The sequence below is a fragment of the Taeniopygia guttata genome, chromosome 25 (genome assembly GCF_048771995.1).
Source record: "Taeniopygia guttata chromosome 25, bTaeGut7.mat, whole genome shotgun sequence".
In the NCBI taxonomy this organism is placed as follows: domain Eukaryota; kingdom Metazoa; phylum Chordata; class Aves; order Passeriformes; family Estrildidae; genus Taeniopygia; species Taeniopygia guttata.
Genome location: NC_133050.1, coordinates 7,877,904 through 7,897,466, shown reverse-complemented (window position 1 = coordinate 7,897,466; position 19,563 = coordinate 7,877,904). Strand labels below are relative to the sequence as shown.

The window sequence follows — 19,563 nt, the reverse complement described above, 5'->3', positions numbered from 1 at the left end:
AGGTGGCGGCGGAGCATCCCCAAATCCCGGCGTGTCCTTCCCGGGGGCCGGAGGAGCCGGTGGCGAGCGGGCAGGAGTGGCCAGCGGGGCGTGGGCGGTGGCCGGAGGGTGCCGGGGCTTGTCCTGCGGCCACGGGAGCTTATCTCGCTCTTATCAGCGCCGTGGGGGCACGCGAGCGCCGAGCGGGGACAGGGAGGGACACGGCGACGTCAGCACGGGAAGCCACCGGGAGCAGCGCGGTCCTTAATGAGGGGCGGGCTAATGAGCCGGCTAATGAGCGGGTGTGCCGCGTCAGGGAAGGAGCAGGTGGGGACAGCAGGGGCAGCGCGGGGGACACCGGCCCGGCCCAGGGGGGACTGAAGTGGAGCTGGAGGCCAAAGGCGGCCCCGGGACTGAGCCCGGGAGCCGCTGCCGGAATTCCCGGAGTTTCCCAGCGGGAAGCGGCTCCGCGGCCGGGCTGGAGCAGCTGCGGCTGCAGGAGGGGTCCATGCCCACGGCACGGGGGGCACGAGCGGAGCTCCAGGCTCCTTCCAGCCCGGGGCATTCCCTGACTGTGCCACGATGTTGGGGATGGCAGCTGGAGCCGTTTCCTCGGCTGCGGCGGTGCCGGTGCCGCCCTCGCTCCGCCCGTGCCCGGCTCGGGGAGCCCCGAGCCCCGGTCAGGCCGGGACAGCCCCAGGGATGGGGCGGCTCTGGGGGTCCTTGGCTGTGCCCCCTTCTTGGGGCTTTCCCCGAATCCCAGAGTGGTTCCCGTGCTGGGATCTGCCCGATCCCGGGGGATCCTGAGCTCCGTCCTTCTCTTGGCACTGCTTTCGCCCAGATCTCGGCTTCTTTCCCGACATCGGCCTCAGAGCCGATTTTTCCCATGATTTCTCCTCACCTCCAGGATTTAATTGAAGCCTTTCCTGCCCCGGAGTGTCGCTGGCTGTCCCGGGGTCACCGCTGGGCTTGCCCTGGTGCCTGGGCAGGCTCTGGCAGGGCTCGGTGCCGATCCCAGGTGTTTGCCCTGCCCTGGAAGTGCTTTTTTGTAATTTTCCACCCCAAAACCCAATCGTTTTCGCGACTTTGCTGCTCGCACAGTGCAGAGAAGGCCCGCAAGGCTCTGGCCGCTGTCCTTTCGGCCCCAATTCCCAGTGCTGAGCTCCCCAAGTCCCCTTGTCCGCAGCGGGCCCCATGTCCCAACCCGCAGGTGCCACCCTGGGAGGCTGCCCTGTGTCCTGCTCTGACTGCTGCTGCCCCAGGGGGTTCAGGGTGGATTTCCTGAGGGTTCCCGGTGTCCTCTGGGTCTGGCCCAGTTCCCTGGGAACCTCTGAGCAGCTCCCCGAGCTCATCCCGGTATCCCCGAGCTCCCAGACCACTGTCCCTGTGCAGAGCCTGCTCGGGGACCCTGCGGGGCTGCTCCCTGGGATGGGGATGGGGAGCGGGATCCCCCTGTGAGGACCAGGAGCAGGGGTGGGGTGCCCCGGGCACGGGCCCGGCTCGGTGGAGGCCGCTGCGGGTGCGGAGCGAGGCCGGGATCAGCCGGGGCCGGCGAGGTTTGGGGCTTCGGGAGCTGCAGGGAGCAGCAGATTTGGGCCCAGATTGGCGGCGGGGAGGAGGAGAGAAGCCGCAGCGCCGGGCTGGCACCTCCCAAGCGCTGGGCAGCCCCTCCCTGGGCTTGGCCCCGCTCCCCCCACCCTTTGGCGGGGATAAAAGGCCCCCGGCAGCAGCCAGGGCACGGCACAGCCGCTCCAGCCCCGAGACAGCAGCAGCTGCCCCTCAGCTCCGGCTCCTCCGCCGCCAGCACCGCGACCCCCGAAGCTGCAGCCATGGGTAAGGGACCCCCCGGCCTCGCCCCGCAGCGCCGGGGATGCAGAGGGATTGACCGTGCTGGAGCTTCCAGCGTGTGCGTCTCCGGGTGACAGCTCTGTCCCCATCCTGTCCCGGCTCAGGGGACAGCTCTGTCCCCATCCCGGCTCCGGGTGACAGCTCTGTCCCCATCCCAGCTATGGGTGACAGCTCTGTCCCCATCCCAGCTCCGGATGACAGCTTTGTCCCCATCCCGGCTCAGGGCACAGCTCTGTCCCCATCCCGGCTCAGGGCACAGCTCTGTCCCCGTCCCGTCCGTGCCCGGTCCCGTCCCCGCGATGGGGAGGGGTCCCCGCGGGCTCCGGTGTCCCCAGCCGGGCTCGGCCCCGCGCTGTCCCCAGGGTCCCTGTCCCGCAGCCGGGGGGTGGCAGCGCCACCCCGAGCGCTCGTCCGGGTGCCCAGGGAGGGCCGGGGTGGCCCCGGGGGTCCCGGGGGAGGGAGGGATCCTCGGAACGGGGTCGGGGTGCGGGCCCCGGGCCGGGCTCACGGTGTCCCCTTTGCTCCCCAGACAGGTGCAGAGCTCCGTGCTACGAGTACCCCGCGTGTCCCGACGTGCTGAAAGGCGAGTGCTGGCCGGGGGCTGGGCTGGAACGGGGGGATTTGGGGTTTCTGGGGGTCCCCCTGAGCGCAGGGTCTGTGCTGAGCCCCTTTCCCAGAGCTGCCGGAGATTCCTCCTGGTTGTTCCCGGCTCAGAAGCGGCCCCGGGGCCGCCCGAGGGGAGCTGGAGTGAATCGCAGCAGCCCGAAAATCCCGGCGGTCGCTCGTGAGAGCCGCCCGGAGCTTTCCCCGCGCCGTTCGGGGCTTCCCGGCGCGGTCTGAGCGCGCTTTTGTGTCCCCAGCGCCGAGGGAGGAGGTCGCCTACGTGACCTGCACCTACAGGAGCACCTGCACCGAGCAGCCCGATTTCCTGGCCACCGTGGACCTCAACCCGCGCTCCTGCCACTACGGCCAGGTACCGGTCCCGCTGGGCCCGGGGCGGGATCGCTGCGGGGCCGCGCTCCCCGCGTCCTCCGGGGCTGCCCGGGGAGCTCTTCTTCTTCTTTCGGGGAAAAGAAACCCGAGGGACACCTTCTCCAGTCCCCTCTGCTCCCGGGGCCACTCCCGGCCCCTCTCCGGAGCCCCCCAAAGCCCGGGGCCGCTCCCGGCCCCTCTCCGGAGCCCCCCAAAGCCCGGGGCCGCTCCCGGCCCCTCTCCGGAGCCCCCCAAAGCCCGGGGCCGCTCCCGGCCCCTCTCCGGAGCCCCCCAAAGCCCGGGGCCGCTCCCGGCCCCTCTCCGGAGCCCCCCAAAGCCCGGGGCCGCTCCCGGCCCCTCTCCGGAGCCCCCCAAAGCCCGGGGCCGCTCCCGGCCCCTCTCCGGAGCCCCCCAAAGCCCGGGGCCGCTCCCGGCCCCTCTCCGCAGCCCCCCAAAGCCCGGGGCCGCTCCCCGCGGGGCAAGCCCGGCCCGGCCCGGGCTGAGCTGCCTTGGCCGTGCCCAGGTGATCCACCGGCTGCCCATGCCCAACCTCAAGGACGAGCTGCACTGCGCGGGCTGGGGCCCCGCCTGCGGCTGCTTCGACAGCGGCGCCGCGGCCAGAAGGACCAGGCTGGTCCTGCCGTGCCTCATCTCCTCCCGCATCTACGTGGTGGATGTGGGCTCCCAGTGCCGGGCGCCTCGGATCTGCAAGGTACGGCCGGGGCGAGCCCGGGGCGGCAGCGAGCCAGGGAGGGAGGGAGGGGAACGGCGGGGGGCTCCGGGAGGGAGGCGCGGAGGGAGGATTCGGTGATGCCGGGAAAGGCGCCGAGCAGGCGGAGGCTGAACTTTGCGCCGATTTTTGCAGATGATCGAGCCCGTGGATGTCTTCTGGAAGTGCAACAAGGGCTACCTGGCTGTCACGCACCCGCTGCCCAACGGGGACATCCTGATCGCCAACATGGGCGACCCCGCTGGCAACGGCAAAGGTGAATTGTGCCTCCCGGAACGCCCGTTTCCCTGCCCGAACGCCCGTTTCCCTGCCCGAACTCCAATTTCCCTGCCCGAATGCCCGTTTCCCTGCCCGAACTCCAATGTCCCTGCCCGAACTGCCATCCCGGGAGTCCCCCTGGGAAGGCGGGAGCCTGGCTTTGTCACCGCCACGTCCCTCGCGTGTCCCAGGTGGCTTCCTGCAGTTGGACGGAGAGAGCTACGACCTGAAGGGCAACTGGGAGAACGAGTGTGAGGCTCCCCCGACCGGCTACGACTTCTGGTACCAGGCCCAGCACAACGTGCTGGTCAGCTCGGCCGGGATGGTGCCCAGACTGGCCGGGCGTGGCTTCAACCCCGAGGACCTCAAGAAAGGTGGGGACACGCGGCTGGCAGCGATGGCAGGGCTGAGCGCGGGGCTGGCGGGGCTCGGTGCCCCCGAGGGGCCGATTTGAGCCCCAGAGCCTTTGCCAGGCTCGGGCTGAGGATGGGCAGGGCTGGAACCCAGGGCGGGCAGGGCCGGGCTGCTCCAAAATCCTGCATTGCTCTGTGCTCTCCCCAAATCCTGCATTCCTCTGTGCTCTCCCCAAATCCTGCATTCCTCTGTGCTCTCCCCAAATGCTGCATTTCCCAGTTTCTCCTCCCCAAATGCTGCATTTCCCAGTTTCTCCTGCCCAGCTGCTGCCCTTTCCGTGCCGCTCCCCAGCAGGAGCCCTCCGGGGAGCGGTGCCTGTCCCCGGACACCCCCGAGCCTTTCCCCCCGTGTCCCGCAGGGGTCTTCGGCCGCCGCCTGAACGTGTGGAACTTGTCGTGCCGCAGCCTCACGCAGTGCTTCGACCTGGGCGAGGATTCCCTGCCGCTGAGCGTGCGCTTCCTGCACAGCCCCGAGGCCACCGAGGGCTACGTGGGCTGTGCCCTGAGCGGGACCATCTTCCGCCTCTACAGACCCTGCGAGGCGAGTGCGAGCGGCGGCAGCGGCCCGGGGCTGGGAGAGCCGGCAGGGAGGAGGAGGAGGAGGAGGAGGAGGAGGAGGAGGAGGAGGAGGAGCGGGGCCAGGGAGCACTAGATCCGGGGCTTGCGGGGCAGCGGGGGGATGCCCGTTGTGCCCGGCTCGGCTCGGGCCGGGGGCAGCGCGGCTCAGCCGGGCTCGGTGTCCCTGTGCAGAGAGACAACTGGGCCGTGGAGGAGGTGATCCGGATCCCGGCCAAGGACGTGAGGGGCTGGATCATGCCCACGATGCCAGGTTCGTGTGCCCTCGGGGCTGGCATTCCTCTTCCCCGGGCGCGTTCTGCAGCCGGGCACAGCCCGGGCGGTGACCGCAGAGCCCGGCCGGGCGGCTCCAGAGCCCTGCTCGGTGACCCCCAATCCTGGCCGAGCCCAAAGGCTGGCCGAGCCCGATGTGCCCGTCCCTGCCCCAAAGGCCAGCTCCGGCCAGGCCCCCGCGCCGTCCCCCGGCTCTGCCCGTGCCCTGAGCCCCGGCTCTGCCCGCAGCCTTCATCGCCGACCTCGTCATCAGCCCGGACGACCGGTTCCTGTACGTGAGCAACTGGTGGCACGGGGACATCCGGCAGTACGAGCTGGCCAGGAACTGCAAGCCCCGGCTGGTGGGGCAGGTGAGGGGCAGCGCCCGGCCCGGGGGGGAGCGGGGCCCGCGGGGCCGCGGCCGCGGAACGCTCGTGTGCCAGCGCGGCCCTTGCAGGTGTTCGTGGGCGGCAGCATCCTGCGAGGGGGCCCCGTGACCGTGTGCAGGGACGAGGAGCTCAAGTGCCAGCCCGAGCCGCTGGTGGTCAAGGTGAGCGGCCGGCAGGGCCGGCAGCGCCTGGGCGGGACGGGGCAGCGTGGCTGGGGCTGAGCCGGAGCGTGGGTGAGCGTGTGCGCACCGGAGCGTGGGTGCGTGCTCACCTGGGTGTGGGCGGTGAGTGTGTGCCCGGCTGAGCGTGGCTGTGTGTGCTCACCCGAGCGCGGGTGACCCTGAGCGTGCTCTCACTGTCTCTGATGGCAGCAGCCCCGATGCCCCCAGTGCTCCCATTAACCCCAGTCCGTGCATCCCAGTGCTCCCAGTGCCCCCAGTGCCCCCAGTCCGTGTGTCCCAGCGCTCCCAGTGCCCCCAGTCCCCCAGTCCGTGTGTCCCAGTGCCCCCAGTGCCCCCAGTCCGTGTGTCCCAGTGCCCCCAGTAAGCCCAGTCCGTGTGTTCCAGTGCAAGCGCGTGTACGGAGGCCCCGCCGCGCTGCAGCTGAGCCTGGACGGGAAGCGGCTCTACGTGACCAACTCCTTCTACAGCACCTGGGACCAGCAGTTCTACCCCAGCCTGATCAAGTGAGCCACTCGCGGCTGCCAAAGGCTCCGCGGGCCCGGGCGGGCGTGGGGAAGGGGCCGCGACCCCTCGGGGCTGCCCCGGAGCCGCTCCCGGCCGAGCCCCGGCGGGGCCGGGATGGAGCCGAGCCCGGGCTGAGCTCGGCCCAAGGGGGTCCGGCCTGGCCGGGCGCAGCCTGAGCCGCTGCAGGGCGAGCTGGGGAGGAGCAAGAGGCGCCGAGCCCGTCCTGCGCACGGCTTTGTGCCCCTCCTGCGGGCAGCGGGGAGCCAGAGGCGGCCCAGCCCGTGCCGCTGGCCCCGGCCGGGCGCTCCCCGCAGCGGCCCCGGGGCGCTGTCCCACGAGCCGCCGCTGTCCCCGCGCAGGGAGGGCTCGGTGATGCTGCAGCTCGACGTGGACACGGACAAGGGCGGCCTGACCGTCAACAAGAACTTCCTGGTGGATTTCGGCAAGGAGCCCAACGGGCCGTGCCTGGCGCACGAGATTCGCTTCCCCGGCGGCGATTCCAAATCCGTGACCCTGCCCTGAGCCACCCCGGCAGCGCCGCTGTCCCGCCGGCAGCGCCGGCCTCGGCTGCGGCACCGGGGCTCCCGGGGGATCCGGGCTTTGGGGTGCCCTGGGGGATGGGTTTGGGGGGATCCGGGCTTTGGGGTGCCCCGGGTGATGGGTTTGGGGGATCCGGGCTTTGGGGTGCCCTGGGGGATGGCTTTGGGGGGATTCGGGCTTTGGGGTGCCCTGGGTGATGGGTTTGGGGGGATTCGGGCTTTGGGGTGCCCCAGGTGATTTCAGGGTTTGGGATCCCCCGGGCCATTCCCGGCCATCCCTGTCCCCTGTTCCCGGTCCCCGTCCCCCTCCCCGGGCAGCTCTGCTTTCCCTGCAATCAATAAAGTTTTTCCTGCATCAGCTGCAGCTTCCCGAGGCTCATTCCGGGAAAAATCCCGGGACAAACAAATCCCGGCGGGGCCTGGAAATCCCCGGGCCGGGCCGGGCCGGGCCGGGCCAGGCCGTGCGGGGATCGCTGGAAGTGTCCGGGAGAAATTCCTGGCGCTGGTTCTTTTCCCGGGGTTTGCTTCCAGGGGTGGATTTAATCCCTATTTTATCCCTCTTGTATCCCTTTTTGATTCCTCTTTTATCCCTTTTTTATCTCCTTTTTTTCCCCCCCCTCTTTTCCCGCCGTGTTTTATCCCTGGGGGCTCCCGGAGAAGGTTTTGCCCGGAAATAATGCGGAATAATTGGGATAAATCCTTCCCTGGCTCAGGTTTTTCCATGGATTTCCCATCCCTGGAATTGCCCAAGCTCAGCCTGGCAGCTCCTGCGGCCACCGGAGCTTTAAGGTCCCATCCATCCTAAAGTCCAAAAAAATCCCCAAATCTCAAAAAATCCCACAATCCCACAATCCCGAACTCCGCGTTCCGAAGCCTCGCTCCCTGCAATTAAAACCCCGTCCAGTTAATTTATCTTCAATTAAAACTTCTCCACTCTTCCCCTTTCCCAATAAAAATCTGTAACTTCCCCAAAAACCCTCGGCACTGCGGGATTTTCCCTCTCCCATTCCAAAGGAGCCCCTGGAAAAGTCGGGGAGCTCCAGGTCCTCTTCCCTGAGGATTTTGGGGTTTGGGGGTTTTAGGATCCTCCCCTCGTCTCTCTGAGTTTACCGGTTATTCCCTAAAAGTGGCATTTTTGTGTGGAAAAAGGGCATTTTTTGGGAATAACGATCCGAAACCCGAGATCAGAAATCCAGGGAAAAAAAAAAAAAAAAAAAAAAAGAAGCAGGAAAAGTCAACAACAAATCCTGGGATCAAATCCCGGGATCAAATCCCGGGAAAATCCACAATGAAAAAATCCTTCCCCTCAGGGAGAGGCTGGAATTCCTCCATGGAATTTGAACCATTCAAATCCCTTTCCCCCGAAATTTTCCAGCTGTTCCAAACCCTTTTCCTTGGAATTCCCACCCGGTGGGAGCGGGGATTTATATTAAAAAATTGATTTAAATGGTGTTTTTTAAATCTGATACCCAATTTATTTCCCCTCCTAGGAATTTGGGAATGCGGGGACTGGCTGCGATCCCCCCCGGGAAATCCGGAAGTCGGGAATTCGAGATTTGGGAATTCCAATAGTGGGGAATTAGGGAATTCAGACTTTAAGATTTAGGAATTTGGGAATTCTGGGATTTGGGAATTTCGGAACTCCAGGAGTTGAAAATTTGGGAATTCCAAGAATCAGGAATTCGGAGTTTGAAATTTGGGAATTCCAAGAGTTGGGAATTTGGGAATTCTGGGATTTGGGAATTCCAAGAGTCGGGAATTTGGTAATTCCAAGAGTCGGGAATTTGGAGTTTGAGATTTCGGAATTTGGGAATTCCGGGATTCGGGAATTCAGGAATTCTGGGATTTGGGAATTCGGGAATTGCGGGATGTGCGTGACCCGCGTGACGAAATAAATTCAAATAAAATTATTTTATTTTTCCTTTCCCTGCGCCTTGCACGCGCCTTGCACGCGCCTTGCACACGTGACACACCCACGTGACCACCCCTTGCACGCTCACCCCTTGCACACTCGCACGTGACACGCTCACGTGACCCCTCCGTTGCACGCCCCCCACGCGCGCGACCCCCCCACGTGACCCGCCTGCACACTCATTGCACACCCGTCTCCCCTCGCGCCGTCCGCCCCGACCAATCAGATCGCTGTTGCCAGGCAGATTTCAGCCCCTCCCGCCCCGCCACATCCGGGCGCTCACCCCTGGCCGGCGAAGGGGAGGGGGGCAAGCTCATCCAATCACAGCCGCGGCCGCCGCCGTATCCGGGCAGACCAGCGGCGCCGCGGCCAATCAGAAAAAAAGAAGGGGCCGCGCGCGGCGGGCGAGGGGCGCGTCCACTTTCGGTTCGCGCGGGGGGCGCGGGGCACGTGGCGGGACCCCTCCCCTCCCCCCCCCTCGGGACCCCCCGAGCAGGACGGGACCAGGTGGGTGCGGGGCTGGGGGGGGAGGGCGGGCGCGGGGACACGGGGGGACACGCGGGGACACTCCGGGGTCCCGGCCCCCGCTGCCGCCCCGGCTCCGGTGCGGGGGTCGCGCCGGGCCGGAAGTGCCCCGGGCCGCGGGGAGGGCGCGGAGGGCTGCGGTGGCCCCGGGGTTCGCTTCCGGCGGCCTCATGGCCCCGGAGGTCGCTTCCGGCGGCCTCATGGCCCCGTGTCCCCCGGGTCTCCTCCCGGTGCCCGCGGTGTCCCCGGGGACCCCTGTCCTGGTGTCCCCAGCCCTGCCTGGGTCGCTGCCGGTGGCCCTGTCCCGTGTCCGTAGCCGCCCGTGGCTCGTGTCCGTGCCCACGTGTCCCGTGAGAATCCGTAATGGGGTTTATTCCTGCCTTTGAACCGAATTCCCGCTTTTCCCGGCTCCCAGCGGGACGCGGCTGCCATGGCTGACGGGGAGTTGGGGACCAGAGCCACCAGGAGGGGCACTTTGTCACCGGGCAGTGCCCGCGGCGGTGCCACCGAGTCCAGCACGCTGCTCCAGGAGCTCCGGGGCAACATCTCGTAAGGGCAGCGCCCCGGGAATTCGGGAATTCCGCCAGGGCGCCCCAGGCGGGGCTCCGGGGATGGGGACCGGGAATCCTGGGGGCTGGAGGGAGGAGAGATGGGGACAGGGGACACCAGGGGGACAGAGGGGCCCCTTTTGGTGCCAAACCAGTCCAGCACCCCTCTGGTGTGGTGGGATCCATCCGGGATCCATCCTGGATCTCTGAGCTCTGGAAGGAGCTCGGGAGTCTTGGGAAGAGCCGGAATTGCGATCCCAGGATTTTCTGGGATCATCCCTGACTCATCGCGGCCTCTGTCCCACGCAGCAAATCCGTGCAGAGCAAGGTGGACTCCATCCTGGTGAGTGTTCCCCTGGAATGCTGGGCTGGAGGGCAGGGAATTCCCACCTGTGCTGGCTGATCCCGTTTCTCGGGCTCGTCCCGCTGGATCCGTCACCTTGTCCTTGTCCCGGGAGCACAGCAGGATGTGCAGAAGTTCTCGGACAGCGACAAACTCTACCTGTACCTGCAGCTGCCCTCGGGGCCCAGCCTGGGCGAGAAGAGGTGAGGGGGGATCCGTGGGACGGGATCTGTGGGGTGAGGTGGGGTGGGATCTGTGGGGTGGGATCTGTGGGGTGAGGTGGGGTGGGATGGGAATGAGAGAGTGGGAGGGTTTGGGATGGAGGTGGAATGGAATGAAGCTGGGACAGGACTGGATCAGGATGGAGCTGATGGGGTGGAATGGGATCCATGGGATGGGATCCATGGGATGGCACGGACAGGGATGCTCCAGGGTGGATCTGTCGGACCAGAGCCAGGACAGAGATGCCGACTGCCTCTTCTCCCTGTGCCTCCCCTCCCCGGCCGTGCCTCCCGTCCCTGGTCCCTGCTGGGGCACCCCTGGCCTGGCATCCCCGCGGAGCAGCGGCAGCGGCTCCTCACTGGAGCTGAGCGCGCTGGGCACGGCCGAGCACATGCACGCCTGCAGCTGGATCCGCAACCACCTGGAGGAGCACACGGACACCTGCCTGCCCAAGCAGGACGTCTACGACGCCTACAAGTGAGCCGGGGTGTCCCACGGCACCGTGTCCCCATGTCCCTGTCCTGGTGTTCCATGTCCCCCTGTCCTGGTGTCCCACATCCTTCTCCTCATGTCCCATGTCCCCATGTCCCCATGTCCCCACCTCCCTGGGGGACCCCTGTCCTGGTGTTCCATGTCCCCCTGTCTTGGTGTCCCATGTGCCCCTGTCCTGGTGTCCCATGTCCCCATGTCCCCATGTCCCAACCTCCCTGGGGACCCCTGTCCTGGTGTCCCACGTCCTTCTCCTCGTGTCCCATGTCCCCACCTCCCTAGGGACCCCTGTCTTGGTGTCCCATGTCCCTGTCCTGGTGTCCCACGTCCTTCTCCTCGTGTCCCATGTTCCCACGTCCCCACCTCCCTGGGGACCCGCTGTCTTGATGTCCCATGTCCCCATGTGCCCCTGTCCAGGTGTCTCATGTCCTCTTTCCTGGTGTCCCAGGTTCCCCCCATCCCCGAGACCCGCTGCCCCGGGATTCCCAGCCAGTATCCCGGGATTCCCAGCCAATATCCCGGGATTCCCTGGCAGTATCCCGGGATTCCCGGTGACGCCGGCTCCCTCCCCGCAGGCGCTACTGCGACAACCTCGGCTGCCGCCCGCTGAGCACGGCCAACTTCGGCAAGATCATCCGGGAAATCTTCCCGAGCATCAAAGCCCGGCGCCTGGGAGGCCGCGGACAATCCAAATATCCTTCCCCAGGCTGGAATTCCTGGTGCCAGCTACTCTTTTTCATGGTTTTTCCTGGGTTTTTTTTGTTTTTTTCCCATTCTTTTTCCTGGTTTTCCCGGTTTTCCCCAGTTTTTCCCATTCCTGAGGGTTCTTCAGGGGTTGGTTCCCGGTTTTTTGGGCTTGGGGAAAAAATCCTTGACCCTCCCAACGTACTGCTATGGCGGGATCCGGAGGAAGACCGTGGTCAGCCTTCCTCCCCTGCCCAGCCTGGACCTCAAAGTGACCGAGACGGTGAGAGCTGCGGGATGGGATGGGATGGGATGGGATGGGATGGGATGGGATGGGATGGGATGGGATGGGATGGGATGGGATGGGATGGGATGGGATGGGGTGGGGTGGGGTGGGGTGGGGTGGGGTGGGGTGGGGTGGGGTGGGGTGGGGTGGGGTGGGGTGGTGGGATGCAGGTCCTGCTTTGCTCCATGAATCCCATCCTGTCCCCATCCCGCTCCATGGGCTCATTCCCGTGTCCTGCTCAACACCGTGACCCTCCTGCTGTCCCGTCCCTGCTGTCCTCCTGTCCCCGGTTTCACGCACTGTCCTGTCCCCAGCAGTCAGAACCCTGCAGCAGTGAGGTGACAGTGTCCTGGTGTCACCACCCCGCTGTCTGATGTCCCCGTGCTGTCCCCGCAGGCGGAGCTGGCCGAGCTGGCGCACTCCTACAGCAGCGAGGTGACGGAGGCCGCGTGTGCCCTGACGTGCGACTGGGCCGAGAAGATCCTGCGCCGCTCCTTCAACAACATCGTGGAGGTGGCGCAGTTCCTGCTGCAGCAGCACATCATCAGCCCCCGCTCAGCCCACGCCGACCTGCTCATGGCCATGGTGGTCCAAGGTCGGCCAGGGACACCGGGGACACTGCCACCCCCCTTGGGGACGCCCCCCTGGGGGCATTGCCACCCCCCTGGGGATGCTGCCACCACCCCGGCGGCATTGCCACCCCCCTGGGGGCACTGTCACCCCTTTAGGGACATTGTCACCCCCCGGGGACGCTGTCACCCCACTGGGGGCGTGGTCTCAGTACGGGACAAGCCCAACGCGCCCGCGTTCACCAAAATCGGCGATTTCGGGGGAAAATTGCCTCGGATGTCGCTGTCACCGCCCGGGGGGCTGGGATGGGGTGTCCCACCCTTGTCAGTGTCCTCTTCCACTGTGCCATGTCCCCTCCACAGTTCCAGTGTCCCCTCCCAGTGCCAATGTTCCCTTCCCACTCCCCGTGTCCCCTCCACAGTTCCAGTGTCCCCTTCCAGTGCCCGCGTCCCCTTCCCAGTTCCAGTGCCCCCTCCCCACTCCCCGTGTCCCCTCCCCACTCCCAGTGCCCTCTCCCCACTCCCAGTGCCCCCTCTCCACTCCCAGTGCCCCCTCCCCACTCCCAGTGCACCCTCCCCTCTCCCAGTGTCCCCTCCCCACTCCCAATGACCCCTCCACAGTTCCAGTGTCCCCCTTCCCACTCCCAATGTCCCCTCCCCACTCCCCGTGCCCCCTCCCCACTCCCAATGTACCCTCCCCACTCCCCGTGTCCCCTGCCCCCCGGTCACGTCCCCTCCTCCCACAGAGAGCACGGACAAGCCCCCGCAGGAGCCTCGGCCAGCCGCAGCCCCCAAGAAGAACGGCCCGGACCCCTCGGACAGCGGGCAGGAGCAGGTGAGACCCCGGGCCCCTCCCCGACCCGCTGGGCGCTCGGAGCTGACCGCAGCGCTGACCCCGTCCCTCGCCCAGGCCAAGAAGGACGCGGTGCCCAAGGGCCCCGTTCCCCCGCGGCCGGACAAGAAGAAGGCGGCGGAGGCGGCGCGGCCGGGCAGCAGCCCGCAGGTGAACGCGCTGGTGGCGCGGCTGCCGCTGCTGCTGCCCCGCGCCCCCGTTACCGAGCGGCCCCCGGGCCCCGGTGCTGCTCCGGCCCCGCCGGTGCTGGTGCCGCGGCTGACGGCGGCGCCGCTGGGCGGCACGGTCAAGGTGGCGCTGCCGCTGCCCGTGGGCACCGCGCTGGCCCCGGGCCCCGCCGCCATCCCCGTGCTCAACGTGCTGCTGCCCGGCGTGGGGGTCCCCGCGGCCGAGACCCCCGGCGGCGGGGCCCGGGCGGCGGGGGACGGCGAGGGACAGCGCGGCAAGGGCACCAAGCGGGCGCTGGAGGCGGCCGCGGATGGCAGCGCGCACAAGAGGCGGCGCGGGAGGCCCCGCAAGCGGCCCGAGGACGCGGCGATGTCACCCGAGGACGCGGAGGTCCCCAGGGGGGATGAGGGAGGGGATTCGCCGCCCCCAGCGGGGTCACCCGGGGGTGGCAGTGCCACCGTGCCCGGTGGGGACAGGGGCATCGCTGGCGGTGCTGCTGAGACTGCTGTGGATAGCATGGAGGTTGACGGTGACACGGTGGCTGGTGGGGACAGCCCGGTCAGTGGCAGTGCCACTGTCTCCCCTGGGGACAGCCTGTTCAATGGCAGTGCCACTGTCCCCCTTGGGGACAGCACGGTCAGTGGCAGTGCCACCACCCCCACTGGGGACAGCTCAGTCAGTGGAAGTGCCACTGTCCCCCTTGGGGACAGCCCAGTCAGTGGCAATGCCACTGTCCTCCTTGGGGACAGCCCAGTCAGTGGCAGTGCCACTGTCCCCCTTAGTGACAGTTCGGTCGGTGGCAGTGGTGCTGTACCCCTTGGGGACAGCATGGTCAATGGGAGTGCCACTGTCCCTGTTAGTGACAGCCCGGTCAGTGACAGTGCCAGCGTCCCTCCGGGGGACAGCTCAGTCAGTTGCAGTGTCACTGTCCCTGTTAGTGATAGTGCAGTCAGTGGCAGTGCCACTGTCCCCATTAGTGACAACTCAGTCAGTGACAGTGCCACTGTCCCTGTTAGTGACAGCTTGGTCAGTGACAGTGCCACTGTCCCCATTAGTGACAGCCCGGTCAGTGACAGTGCCACTGTCCCTGTTAGTGACAGCTTGGTCAGTGACAGTGCCACTGTCCCTGTTAGTGATAGTGCAGTCAGTGGCAGTGCCACTGTCCCCATTAGTGACAACTCAGTCAGTGACAGTGCCACTGTCCCTGTTAGTGATAGTGCAGTCAGTGACAGTGCCACAGTCCCCCTTGGGGACAGCTCAGTCAGTGACAGTGCCACTGTCCCCATTAGTAACAGCCCGGTCAGTGACAGTGCCACAGTCCCCCTTGGGGACAGCTCAGTCAGTGACAGTGCCACTGTCTCTGTTAGTGACAGCCCGGTCAGTGACAGTGCCACTGTCCCCCTTGGGGACAGCTCAGTCAGTGACAGTGCCACTGTCTCTGTTAGTGACAGCCCGGTCAGTGACAGTGCCACTGTCCCCCTTGGGGACAGCTCAGTCAGTGGCAGTGCCACTGTCCCCCTTAGGGACAGCTCAGTCAGTGACAGTGCCATTGTCCCTGTTAGTGACAGCCCAGTCAGTGGCAGCGTCCTTGGTGGTGGCTCTGCTGGTGGGGGCAGTTCCACTGTCCCCCCTAGTGACAGCTCAGTCAGTGGCAGTGGCACTGTCCCCCCTAGTGACAGCCTGGTCAGTGGCAGTGCCACTGTCCCCCTTGGGGACAACCCAGCTGAGGGAGGTGCCACCACCCCCCTTAGGGACAGCCCGGTCAGTGGCAGTGCCAGCATCCCTGGTGGTGGCAGTGCCACTGTCCCTGTCGGGGGCAGCTCACCCATGGTCAGTGACGCTGAGGACGGGTGGGACACTGGCAGTGCCACTGAGGAGGATGGACCCGTCACTGGCAGTGCCACCATGGAGGACAGGCTGGACTCTGGCAGTGCCACTGTCCCCATCAAGGACAGCTCACTCCGGGCCAGTGCCACCGCTGGGGACAGGCCGGTCACCAGGAGTGCCACCATTCCCATCAGGTGCAGCCCAGCTGGTGGCCGTGCCATCAGTCCTGTCAGGGACAAGCCAGTCCCCGGCAGTGCCACTGTCCCCAGTAAGGACAGCCCCTCCAGGGCCAGTGCCACCAGGGACAGGGCGGTTGCTCGAAGTGCCACTGTCCCCACTGCTGATGGCAGCGCAAGCATCCCTGGCAAGGACAGTCCCTCCAGGATCAGTGCCACCAGTGGGGACAGGCCAACCAGGGGCAGTGGCACCATCACGGACAGCACAGCTGGTGGCAGTGGCACCATCCCCGTCAAGGACAGTCTGGCCAGGGCCAGTGCCACTGTCCCCAGGCAGGACAGCTCATCCCAGGGCAGTGACGCTGCTGGGGACAGGCCGGTCACCAGGAGTGCCAGCATCCCTGCCAGGGACAGCCCAGCTGGTGGCACTGGCACTGTCCCTGTCAAGGCCAGTCCATCCCGGGGCAGTGCCACCACTGGGGACAGCCGCAGTGTCACTGCCTCTGTCAAGGACAAGCCAGTCCCTGGCAGTGCCACCGTCCCTGTCAGGGACAGCTCACCCCGGGCCAGTGCCACCACTGGGGACAGGCCGGTCACCAGGAGTGCCACCGTCCCTGCCAGGGACAGCCCAGCTGGTGGCAGTGCCACTGTCCCTGTCAAGGACAAGCCAGTCCCTGACAGGACCACCATCCCCGTTAGGGACAGCTCATCCCGGGGTAGTGACACTGCTGGGGACAGGCCGGTCACCAGGAGTGCCACCGTCCCTGCCAGGGACAAGCCAGGCCCTGGCAGTGCCACCATCCCTGTCAGGGACAGCTCATCCCGGGCCAGTGCCACCACTGGGGACAGGCCGGTCACCAGGAGTGCCACCATCCCTGCCAGGGACAGCCCAGCTGGTGGCAGTGCCACTGTCCCCAGTAAGGACAGCCCCTCCAGGGACGGTGCCACTGGAGACAGGCCAGTCGGTGGCAGTGCCACCGTCCCTGCCAGGGACAGCTCATCCCAGGGCAGTGGCACTGCTGGGGACAGGCCGGTCACCAGGAGTGCCACCGTCCCTGCCAGGGACAAGCCAGTCTCCAGCAGTGCCACTGTCCCCAGGAGGGACAGCTCCCCCAGGGGCAGTGGCACTGGGGACAAAGCGGTGACCGGCAGTGCCACCGTCCCTGTCAAGGACAAGCCAGTCAGTGGCAGTGCCACCATTCCTGTCAAGGACAGCTCACCCCGGGCCAGTGCCACCACTGGGGACAGGCCGATCACCAGGAGTGCCACTGTCCCTGTCAGGGACAGCCCAGCTGGTGGCCGTGCCACTGCACCAGTCAAGGACAGTCTGGCCAGGGGCAGTGCCACCCCTGGGGACAGATCAGTCAGGGGCAGTGCCACCGTCCCTGCCAGGGACAAGCCAGTCTCCAGCAGTGCCACTGTCCCCAGGAGGGACAGCTCACCCAGGGACAGTGGCACTGGGGACAGAGCGGTGACCGGCAGTGCCACCGTCCCTGCCAGGGACAGCCACTCCAGGAGCAGTGCCACCACTGGGGACAGGCTGAGCAGGGGCAGTGCCACTGTCCCTGTTAGGGACAGGTCACCCAGAGACAGTGGCACTGGGGACAGGCTGAGCAGGGGCAGTGGCAGTGTCCCCACCAGGGACAGGTCACCTAGGGCCACTGCTGTTGGGGACAGGCCAGTGAGGAGCAGTGCCACCGCTGGGGACAGGCCGGGCAGGGGCAGTGCCACCGTCCCTGTCAGGGACAGCGCAGCCAGGGGCAGTGCCACCACCGGGGACAGGCCAGGCAGGAGCAGTGCCACCACTGGGGACAGGCCAGTTGCTGGCAGTGGCAATGTCCCCATCAGGGACAGCTCAGACGGTGGCAGTGCCACCATCCCTGTTAAGGACAGGTCAGCGAGAGCCAGTGGCACCACTGGGGACACGCTGGGCAGGGGCAGTGCCACCGCTGGGGACAGGCCAGGCAGGGACAGTGCTGCTGTCCCCGTCAGAGACAGCACAGCTAGGGGCAGTGCCACCCCTGGGGACAGATCCGTCAAGGGCAGTGCCACCGTCCCTGCCAGGGACAAGCCAGTCTCCAGCAGTGCCACTGTCCCCAGGAGGGACAGCTCACCCAGGGGCAGTGGCACTGGGGACAGAGAGGTGACCGGCAGTGCCACCGTCCCTGCCAGGGACAGCCACTCCAGGAGCAGTGCCACCACTGGGGACAGGCTGAGCAGGGGCAGTGCCACTGTCCCTGTTAGGGACAGGTCACCCAGAGACAGTGGCACTGGGGACAGGCTGAGCAGGGGCAGTGGCAGTGTCCCCACCAGGGACAGCGCAGCCAGGGGCAGTGCCACCTCTGGGGACAGGCCGGGCAGGGGCAGTGCCACTGTCCCCGTCAGGGACAGGTCACCCAGAGACAGTGGCAGAGGGGACAGGCTTGGCAGGGGCAGTGCCACCACTGGGGACAGGCTGGTCACTGCCAGGGGCAGTGTCCCCATCAGGGACAGCGCAGCCAGGGCCAGTGGCAGCGGGGTCAGGCTGGTCAGGGATGGTGCCACCGTCCCTTTCAGGGACAGGTCCCCCAGGGCTGTTGGCAGTGTCCCCACCAGGGACAGGTCCCCCAGGGCCAGTGGCACTGTCCCCATCAGGGACAGGTCCCCCAGGGCTGTTGGCAGTGTCCCCACCAGGGACAGGTCCCCCAGGGCCCCTGACACTAGGGACAGGCCGGGCAGGAGTAGTGCCACTGTCCCCACCAGGGACAGCCCATCCAGGGGCACTGCCACCGTGCCCGTTGAGGACAGGCCAGTCAGTGGCACTGCTGGGGACAGGCCGGTCAGTGGCACTGCTGGGGACAGGCCAGTCAGTGGCACTGCCACCGTGCCCGTTGAGGACAGGCCGGTCAGTGGCACTGCTGGGGACAAGCTGGTTACTGACAGTGGCACTGCTGGGGACAGGCTGGTCACTGACAGTGGCACCCCTCCTGGCAGGGACTGCCCCTCCAGGGACAGTGGGACTGCTGGGGACAGGCTGCTCTCTGGCAGTGCCACCGTCCCTGTCAAGGACAGCCTATCCAGGGGTACTGCCACCATCGTGGACACGCCCGTCACCAGCAGTGTCACTGGCACTGCCACCGTCCCCGTCAGCGACAGCCCCTTCTGGGCCTACGGCACCCCTGGGGACAGCGCGGTGGCCGGCAGTGCCACCGTGCCCGTCAGGGACTGCCCGTCCAGGGGCACTGCCACCATCGTGGATGCGCTGGTCACGCTCAGCGGCACTGTGATGGACAGGAGGATCCTGGGCAGCATCACCGTCCCCGTCAAGGCCAGCCTGGCCAGGGGCACCGTCACCATCGTGGACACACCCGTCTTTGTCAGTGCCACCGTCCTCGTTGGGGACTCCATCCCTAGGGTCACCGCCGCCATCGTGGAATCGAGGGTGCCTGCCCACGCCATCCTCCCCCTCGGGGACACGCTGGCCTGTGGCAGTGCCACCATCCCTGTCAGGGACTGCCCGTCCAGGGACGGTGCCACTGTCCCCATCGGGGACTGCCCATCTGGGGACAGTGCCACGCTCCCTGTTGGGGCCGGGTCAGTGGGTGGCAGTGCCACCGTCCCTGTCAGGGAGTGCCCATCGAGGGACGGTGGCACTGTCCCTGTCAGGGAGTACCCATCAAGGGACGGTGCCACTGTCCCTATCAGGGACTGCCCGTCCAGGGGCAGCGCCACCCTTGGGGACAGGCACATCCCTGGCAGTCCCCCCGTCATGGACACACCAGTCAGTGGCAGCGCAGCCATCCCTGTCAGGGACTGCCCGTCCAGGGGCAGCGCCACCCTTGGGGACAGGCCTGGCAGTGGCAGCGGTGCCCTTGGGGACAGGCCTGGCAGTGCCACCGCGCCCGCCAGGCCCATCACTCCTGTCCGCGTCAGCGTCATCAGGGACGGCAGGATGGGCGCCAGGGTGGCACCAGAGGCTGTGGCACAGCGGGGGCACAGCCAGGCCGGGTCGCCCATGGGGGACACACAGGGACAACCCTGCTCCGGGCACCACGAAGCACACACGAGGGCGGGCACAGGGATGGGGTCCCCTGCACCACACCAGTAAAAACCAGTAAAAACCAGTCACTGCAGTGTGACTGTCGTGTCTGTGAGCGTGGGCAGTGGGAGGGGACACGGGGAGTGGGAAGGGGACATTGGCACTGGGAGGGGACACTGGAACTGGGAAGGGGACGCGGGCACTGGGAGGGGACACTGGAACTGGGAAGGGGACATGGCACAGTGGAAGAGGACACTGACAAGGGTGGGACACCCCATCCCAGCCCCCCGGGCGGTGACAG

The 19,563-nt window shown here is 67.0% G+C and overlaps 2 protein-coding genes across 6 annotated transcripts; both read left to right on the top strand.

Annotated features, from left to right (window-relative positions):
* Nucleotides 1-2,695: 2,695 nt before the first annotated feature.
* Nucleotides 2,696-7,000, top strand: LOC121471130 (methanethiol oxidase-like). The gene is made up of 10 exons (XM_072918647.1): nucleotides 2,696-2,800; nucleotides 3,323-3,511; nucleotides 3,665-3,785; nucleotides 3,979-4,161; nucleotides 4,560-4,741; nucleotides 4,951-5,029; nucleotides 5,278-5,399; nucleotides 5,486-5,578; nucleotides 5,984-6,102; nucleotides 6,463-7,000. The coding sequence occupies exons 2-10, from the start codon at nucleotides 3,341-3,343 to the stop codon at nucleotides 6,623-6,625; spliced, it is 1,233 nt and encodes a 410-aa protein (XP_072774748.1). The 5' UTR covers nucleotides 2,696-2,800; nucleotides 3,323-3,340; the 3' UTR covers nucleotides 6,626-7,000.
* Nucleotides 7,001-8,904: 1,904 nt separating this feature from the next.
* RFX5 (regulatory factor X5) lies at nucleotides 8,905-19,347 on the top strand. Of its 5 annotated transcripts, XM_072918317.1 has the most exons (11): nucleotides 9,131-9,628; nucleotides 9,937-9,970; nucleotides 10,091-10,173; nucleotides 10,535-10,669; nucleotides 11,257-11,373; nucleotides 11,567-11,648; nucleotides 12,048-12,246; nucleotides 12,967-13,055; nucleotides 13,131-17,806; nucleotides 17,846-17,884; nucleotides 17,924-19,347. In XM_072918317.1, the coding sequence occupies exons 1-11, from the start codon at nucleotides 9,510-9,512 to the stop codon at nucleotides 19,329-19,331; spliced, it is 6,981 nt and encodes a 2,326-aa protein (XP_072774418.1). In that variant the 5' UTR covers nucleotides 9,131-9,509; the 3' UTR covers nucleotides 19,332-19,347. The 5 variants fall into 5 exon arrangements, with proteins under 5 accessions (XP_041577021.2, XP_072774418.1, XP_072774416.1 ...); XM_041721087.2 differs by adding an exon at nucleotides 8,905-9,061 and having other exon boundaries at nucleotides 9,495-9,628; nucleotides 13,131-19,347; XM_072918315.1 differs by having other exon boundaries at nucleotides 13,131-17,884.
* The last annotated feature ends 216 nt before the right edge of the window (nucleotides 19,348-19,563 follow it).